The sequence below is a fragment of the Heliangelus exortis genome, chromosome 5 (genome assembly GCF_036169615.1).
Source record: "Heliangelus exortis chromosome 5, bHelExo1.hap1, whole genome shotgun sequence".
Taxonomy (NCBI): domain Eukaryota; kingdom Metazoa; phylum Chordata; class Aves; order Apodiformes; family Trochilidae; genus Heliangelus; species Heliangelus exortis.
The window spans coordinates 20,095,073-20,103,610 of NC_092426.1; the positions used below are offsets into that span (position 1 = coordinate 20,095,073).

The window sequence follows — 8,538 nt, forward strand, 5'->3', positions numbered from 1 at the left end:
CTACTAATGAACTGTTTACAGAGTATTTTGCAAAAAGCCAGTACTAATATGTTTTCTGTTGGTATCAGTTAAGAAGGCAACTTCTCACAAATCTTACTAATAAAGGCTTTTTATATACTTGCAAAATCAATAAATGCTTTATATTTTTGGTATTATGGGTTTACATAACCCCAAAACAGTCTAAAAAAATGTAATTATACTTGGAAAACTGGGGCATTTCAGAAAGTGGTTTTAAAAAAATCTAAATTATCTACCTTCACCGCCAACTGTGATAGAATAATTTCACATGTAGCACAGATAGACTACTGTCAAATGCTGATCTGCCAAAACAGGGATGAATAGGATACCGTACAGTCTCAGTTCCTTAAATACCCCTAAGCTTTTGTATTCTGCTGGGCTTAGCTTTTACACATCCTCATGTTCACAGGGAACACATTAAGGTGCCTCTAAAAAACTGGCAAATTCAGCTGCAAAACTGGTTATTATAATATAGCAGCTTGTTAGCCACATGTAGGTGTCATTTAAACAGTAGCCAAAATTTTAGACTGTCTTTACTCAAGAATTATAAATGGTCCCATCTGCAAAAAACTCATTGTATGTCAATACATCCTATTCTATTCAAAATTTTACAATACAGACAGTGCCCTAAGGCCTTAACCAAGTCAAAGAGGAACAATGATATTCAGGATTTTGCACCATCCAATGCTACTGATTCAAGCAGATACAAACTAGAAGCACCTACAATCTATTCACTACAATTTAAACTTCAACATAGATAATGAGCTGTTGACTTATGCTAAAATAAGGCCAGTTCTCTCTTGATCTCAAGAAACTGTGTGAGCCATCTTAGTCTGAAGAAAGCATCACAGAGTAATTTTACAGAAATCTTTTATTCTAGTTTTGAAATAAAAAGGTAACAGTATACAGCAATCATCTCCACTATTTCTCCATTTAGTGAAAAAACAACATTTTAAATGGCAATCTTTAAGAAGAAATGTCGAGTCACACAATAAAGAAAGTCTGACCTATTTTCCCTTATGGATAAGAAAATGGTTAAATGTAGAGCCAGTAAAGGTAATTAAAGTGAAACCTAACGCTATAATCTAGCATGTTAACTGTATAATTATGTTCAAATCAGGAAAGAGTTAAACTACCTTGATGGCTCAATACAAAAACACTTCCTAGGCAGTAAGATAGATCCTAAAGGGACTGTCTGCTCTGACCTCTCATGCCTCCTAGTCCTATTTTTTGTTTCTTCTATACCCTTCTCTGGATCCCTAGATTTCTTTGCTTAATGTCTTAGCAACGCAATCTTCTAATTTTTATGTAGAAATAGTGCAGATTTCTCTTCTGATTTTGCCTCTTAGCCCTGATATCAATGAGAAAGTCCTATGAGTGAAAGAATATTTCATGCCCAGATTTTTATGACTATTACTAATAAAACCAATACTTCCCTAAAAACACAGGCATATTTTCAGTATGTCCAGTTCTAAAGGCCTTATCAGTCTCTGCTCACACCTACATATCCTTTAAAGATCACCATGGTTTATTTTGGTTAACAAATTCTGGGCAGATCTACCTGGTAATATGTGTGGTTCTTCTGCTGCCCACACTTCCAAACAGCCCACTACCTTCTGCACCTGAGAAACACATACTCCAAATAGAATATGGGAGAGCTGTGTTTCTGAAATGTCAAGCTAAAAGTCTATAAATTGCTGCAAAGAAAGTTCAAATGAGACCATGAAATTGCAGGAAACAGCAGTCAGAAGAGGTTCAAGTCTTACAGGGAAAGAGGGTAAGAACAGGGTGTAATTACTGGCCACTATTGTTTCTAATCTGAGGACCACAAAGTGCCTGTGATTGCTGCCAGCTGCTCCGCAGAGGCTGAAAAAACAAACAGAATGTTAGGAATTACTAAGAAATATAGGAAAAAAAAAAGATTTTTTTTTTCCACTGGCTCTGTGTATATCACCTGGAAAAGGTTATTCAATGGTCCTATAGACTTCTGTATGTCCGGTATACTTCAGTGCTTCTTTAGGCTATCTTCTACTGCAGGTAATCATCTACTTCCAAAGGCTGTGCTGCTGGGTGAAGGGACCTAGGAGGCCTGGAGCACACTGAAAAATAAAAAGGCTAAGAGAGATGGGACCCTTTAGCCTGGAGAAGAGAATGCTGATGGGAGATCTATAAGTTAATGTCTACAAGTATCTAAAAGGTGAGTGCAAGAAAGATGGAGCCAGACTCAGTGGAAGATGGAAACCAGCTCAGTGGTTCCCAGTGACGGGATGAGGGGCAATGGGCACAAGCTGGAACATAGGAAGTTCCATTTAAACATTAGAAAAAACTCCTTTACTATGATTTACTATGAGGGTGAGAGGGCACAGGAACAGACTGCCCAGGTAGGTTGTAGAAGCCCCTTCTCTGGAGATATTCAAAACCCACCTGGATGCAATCCTGTATAATGTGCTCTAGGTAATTCTGCTTCAGTGGGAGAGTTGGACTAGATGATCTTGAGGTCCCTTCCAACTCTGATGATGCTGTGATCTTGATTCTGTGAAAAACAACAGTGCCAACAAGGCATCGAGGCCTTTTCCATATCCTTCGTCACTGGGTTCCTTGACCCTCTGGGCATCAGGCCCACGGTGTCTTTGGTTTTTGTTTTGCTGACCATGCACTTAAAAGAAATCCCCTATGGTACCCTTTACATCCCTTGCTAGTTTCAGGTTTAGCAGAACTTTGTCTCTCCCAATCTGATCCCTGTTTATAAGAGTATTCATACCTAGTGCTCTAGGTATCTGCTTTTGGCTAATGTCCAGGACAGAATCTTGGGTGAGATGGAGCTTTCATTATGATCCAGTAAAATAATTGTGTTTTTATGCTCCAGGACACTCCAAAGTGTTAGCACACACACTTGTCCCCCAGGAAATAAGAAAGCAAGCAGCTTTCAATTCAGACCCATTAGTAAGACAGGAAATGACCACCAAAATATGTTAAAAGACTCCATGTTAAATAATGCACTTGTCTCCTTACCCATTTAATTAGAGAGTTTCCATGAATGGTAACACAGGCTAGAACTACATGAAATACAGTTTTCCTGCAGAACCTCTCTGGGAGGTGAAATGCCTCACCTTTCTTCCATCAGGACAGATGCAAACTGAGAAAAGGGGAAATCTCTGTCACCATAAGAAAGTGAACAAAGGTTAAAAATTTAAAAGTCTAGAGCTTATATAGGTCTTATAAAAATAATGATTCCTTCTTGCTGGGTAAAAAAAAAAAAAATATTCAAGAAGTTCTTTGGAAGCTATCTTCATGATTTCTCATACTTGAACATGACAGCATGCATTTAACCTTTTTTTTCTGGTGGTCAGACAGAAAAATGGTTCCAAAGATCCACAAGAGAAGAAATGTACCCTTTCCTCTGAAATTATTTATTCTCTTTCTACCTAGCCTTTCTGTGTTTCCATTTGAAGATGAGTAGAAAAACAAAACAAACAAACAAAAAAAAACAGTTGAAAAATGCTGTAATTTTCTTGATTTCTTGATTAAGACAGACATGCAGATTAAAAAGTTGCTGCAATACAAAGGATATTCCCCCAGACTGTGAAGATGTTTCAGTAGGTCATATTTGCACCTCAAACCACTTGAATGGTGTCCCTTTAAAGCAATATTTTTATATTTTGGAGGGAATAAGGAAGGAATTTGATCAGAATTTGACTAGCTGAGCAGGGATTATACATCAGCATACTTTAGTTAATAATTTTCTTTCCATTTGGATGTAAATTAAGAAATTTCCTGCTATTTCATTTGAACAACAAGCAACATCTGGTTTTATGAGATGAAGAAAGTCAGAGATCACATTTGACAAAAGGGAAACAGGCTTTACAGCCTCAGAGGCCTTTATAAACAGCCAGAGATATTGTAAAGTTCAGAAGATCTCTGAAAACTACTTTTCTCCTGTCTGTCAGATGTCTAAAATCCTCAGTGAAGGGAGGGGAAACTAACAAATGCTGGCACAGAAACTCGGTCAGCATCCATGATATTTTTCTTAATATTAAATAAAGAAATGGTGTACCAGCTGGTATTTCAGACTGTATTACACTTCAGGTGTAGAATCCTAGGTTAGCTGTCAAAAACAGTAAACAGGGCACTACAATACTGTGGTGAGGTTAATAAAATATGAGGAAATAAATCTAAGTTTAGAGGTTGAGTCAGCAGTTTCTAAAGTGATATACTTAATTGTATCTTTAATTATATCTTCCTTAAAAGGAAGTTTAAACTGTTATTTGCCATCGTGTATAAATATTTATGTAAAGATTTTACGTATTAAAAATAAGTCTGTGCAGTTATCTCCTCTTGAGGGAGACACTCCAATATAAAAGGAAAATTTGGATATTCCTTAGGAAAAAAGTCTAGTTCATTTCCAAGACTGTGACAGTTTGATTAAATACACTCTATAATAATACAGTCTGGAGAGGGTCTAGAGAAGAGCCACAAGGATGATCAGAGGACTGGAGCACCTCCCATTGAGCAACCTGGGTCTGTTCAGCCTCATGGCCACTCAGTCACCCATCCCCCACTGTGGGATGGGGAGAAGCAGCACAGCAGAGAGGGACCTGGAGGTCCTGGTTGATGGCAAACTGCATATGAGCCTCCTGGCAGCCAGGAGGGCACCATGTCCTGGAGTCAAACACAATGTCACCAACCAGTCAAGGGAGGTGATTATCCTACTCAGCACTGGTACTGCCTCACCTTGAGTACTGTGTGCAGTTTTGGGCATGGTAGTATAGAAAAGACATCAAGCTGTTGGAGAGCATCCAAAGGAGAGCAAGAAGGATGGTGAAGGGTCTGGAGGGGATGACTCATGAGGAGCAGGTGAGGTCACTTGGATTGTTCAGTGAGGAGAAAAGGAGGATGAGGGGTGAACTCCCTGCACTACATGGCTTCCTTGCTAGGGTAACAGATGGGACAGGTACTGATTTCTTCAGTCCTGTGTCTGAAGACAGGACTTTGGGAAATGGTAGGAAGCTGAATCCCAGGAGGTTTAGGTTATATATCAGGAGAAGGTTTTTCACCCAGAGATTACCTGAGCAGTGGAACAAGCTCCCCAGAGAAGTGGTCACAGCACCAAGCCTGCCTGAGTTCAGGAAAAATTTGGATGACACTCTCAGGCACATGGTGTGATTCTGGGGATTCCCTACAAAGGCACAGGAGTTGGACTTGGTGATCATGATGAGTCCCTTCCAACCTGGCATATTCTATGATTCTAAAAAAATCAAAAAAACCCTCATGGACAAGGACTAAGAGGGTTACACTCACAAGATATGGTCATGGACAAAACAGACTCAACTTGGGGAAAAAATCAATTTAATTTATCACTAGTAAAATCAAAGCAGAGCAAAGAGAAAACAAAATACAGAGCTTAAATACCTGACCCCATCTCTCCCTTCTTCCCAGGCTCAAATTACTTTGTTCCTGATAGCTCTACCTCTTCCTCTCCAGTGGCACAGGGGGACAGGGAGTGGGATTCACAGTATGTTCATCACAGGTTGTTTTCTGCTGCTTCTTCTTCCTCAGAGAGAAGGATTCCTCACAGTTTTCTGCTACGCCAACATGGTGCCCCTCCGATGGGAGAGAGTCCTTCAGGACCCCTCCAACAGGAGTCCCTCCCAGGAGGTGCAGTCCCTCAGGAACAGACTGCTCCAGCCTGGGCTGTCACAGAGCCACGGCCTGCTTCAGAAACAGTCACCTCCTCTGGCACAGGGTTCTCCATGGCTGAAGGTCCACTTCTGCTCCACTGTCATCTTGCATGGGCTGCTCCACCATGGGCAGCAGGGAGACATCCTGCTGTCCCACCATGGGATGCAGGAGAACCTCTGCTCAGGCACCTCCTCCCCCTTCTTCCTCACCAGCATCGGTATTTCTGCTCTAGTATTGCCCTCACCTCTGATATTGCTCTCACCTCCCCCTCCCCTCTGCACTGAAGTCTTATAGCACTTTATTTCCCCTTCCTGCATACATTATTTGTAGATACATATTGTTCATACATATATGCAGAGGTACATCCATTGTTGCTGATGGGCAAAGCCTTGGCCAGAGCTTGGGCCCAGTTTTTTAGAGCCAGGGGACCTTTCAGCATCTTCTCACAGGAGCCACCCCTGGGGCCCTGTACCCACTACCAAAACCATGCCTCACCAACTCAACACCATTATTGATTTAATCTCTACATTTAGTGCTGCATTTCACTACCAGTTAGAAATTCTTTCCTACTGTAGTGTGATACAAGTACTTAACTTCAGGCAAAAAGGCAAGCTTTGTCTGTAAGACACAAAACGTTTTTCTTTCTAATTCTTTTGTTTGCTACACAGAAAAGAAAAAAAAAAACAACTTATACTGAAAAAAAATCTTCAAGAACAATACCTGTGCACTCAACCATTCTGGATAAGCACTGGCATCAACTATGTTTGGACAAATACATTAAAAACATTTTAAAGCAAACACACTTTACTGGTGGAATTCATGACACATATTCAACTAAAAGAGTTTGGAAATAGTTTTTGCACTTTCTTATAAGCATGGCTTGTTAAAAAAAGGCTTACACCACTCTCTTAAAGTAGGGCAGAGAAATGAGAACAGTTTGAACTGAATAATAGGAATGAAATTTTAATTGGAGATTCAGGACCCTATGCACTGAAAAGAGCTTATCATCTCCAAAAGCTGGCAAAGTATTCCTAAACTCAACAGTCTCTTAGCTTTACAGAAGTGAATAGCCACATAATAAAGTTTAAAAATCAGCAATCTTGAGATTCATGCATAACCACCAGGAAGCAAAGTTACATTATCAAAAGTAACCAAGTTGCTGAATTTTGGGAAAATTTTATCTATAGACTTCACTTCAAAAGAAGTGTTCGTTTGTTCTTAAGGGTAACAAAAACTTCAATTATTTTTGCATAGCTTCAGTCTAGCCAACAAACAAAAAACAAAAACAAAAAACCCAACAAAGCTTAAAGGCATACATAAATAATGGCAATAATACAAATAATTTCTTCTCTGTCTTTTCAGGTAAGTGATCAATTTGCTAAACCTTTGTTTTCAGGTGTTAAGGAATTTTCCCTTGGAGAGTAGAAACATCTTGTGTGATGTGAGACAAAAGAAAAGTCAGGAGTGATTCAACTAATTAGCTGTAGCTGGCTGTTGCCATTTCAGTTTCACTCCAGTGTCTACCTGATATGTCTGTGTGGGGCTGGCAGATATGACACGGGACACTCTTCAGGACTGGCAGCAGGGACCCAGACAAGATATTCTAAGGTGTTTGTGATGGTATTAACACTTAGGTTTACATACTTGAATTGCTCTATAACTTTGGCAAGCTCCAAATTTGCTGCCGTATCCAACAGTCCACACTTTTGTTTTTCTGATGTAATTTGTCTCTAGACGGTTCCCATGGATTCTTTTTATCAAGCTTTGGCAAAAAAAAAAACAAAAAAAAAACAAAAAAACAACCCTGAAAGTGCACAGAAACAGCTGTGGAACTGTTTGCAAGGTAGCACATCCAATTTTTTTTTTTTTTTTAAAAATTACAAAACTGTGTCTAAACTATTCTTTCTTCTTCTCACCTTTCTGGCATATGCCCCACAGAATCCAGCCTTCCACTCTGTCCACAAGCAGCCCTGTGAGTAATTTTCCCATATGCTACTCAGAACTTTTCAGACACAATGGACAACACTCTCTTCACATATCCAAAAGGTTTGAGAATCCCTTTCCCTACTTGTGTCATTCCAGCTATGTTATTCTGCTACGTTATTCTGCCCAGGTAAATGACCACTCTCCCTCCCTCACAGCTTCCCTCCTTCGTCTCACAGGACATTAGCCCAGAGTATCTCCTGCTTCCAAAATACGAATCCTCACAACCAGCTGGTGCCTCTCCAGAACCATCTCAATGTACTCACAGGGTCTGGGTATCCTCCGGAAGGCTGGGAATGAAGTTAATGTCCCTGCAAGTGACTTTATAGCCATCCCAGTCGGAACACTCGCAGAAGGTTGAAGGACATCTCTCTGTCCCCTGGCTGCACAGCACCAGCACCAGCAGCAACTGGAAGGCTACCGGGAGGCACAGCATCTTCTGCCGCCCGCTCCCGGGACAGACGACGCTGCCCCTCCGGGAGAAGCTGCCGGGGGAAAGGCGGCACCTTCGCTGGGCAACACCGCCTCCTCCCCGCGCCCCTCGCCTTCGGGCGGGCTCCGTCTCCTTCGCTACGGCCCCGCGCCCACCTCTCCGGCCGCCCCTCCCTGCCGTCCCCCGCCCCACACGGAGATGGTCTCCGTGCTCCCCGCCACCTCTTCTTTGCGGGCCCCTCGTCCTGTCCCCCGGCAGCCCGGGCTGGGGCTCCGGTTCCCCGTCGGCACCGGGACGATCCCGCTGAGCCCGTTTCAAACGCCGAGGCACGGCGTGGTACGCCGTGGTACGCCGAACACTTCCAGCATCTTTGCGGGAGGGAGAAGGGAGAGGGCTGTGTAAGCGGGATACTTATTCACCTGAAA

General features: G+C 41.7%; 1 protein-coding gene across 1 annotated transcript in view; it reads right to left on the reverse strand.

Moving 5' to 3' along the window:
• TSHR (thyroid stimulating hormone receptor) overlaps positions 1–8,283 on the reverse strand; it is a 43,845-nt gene extending 35,562 nt beyond the window's left edge. The window contains exon 1 of the mRNA XM_071745846.1: positions 7,947–8,283. Within this exon, the coding sequence (XP_071601947.1) occupies positions 7,947–8,116 (170 nt within the window). The 5' untranslated portion in view covers positions 8,117–8,283. The remainder of the gene's footprint in view (positions 1–7,946) is intronic.
• Positions 8,284–8,538: the final 255 nt, after the last annotated feature.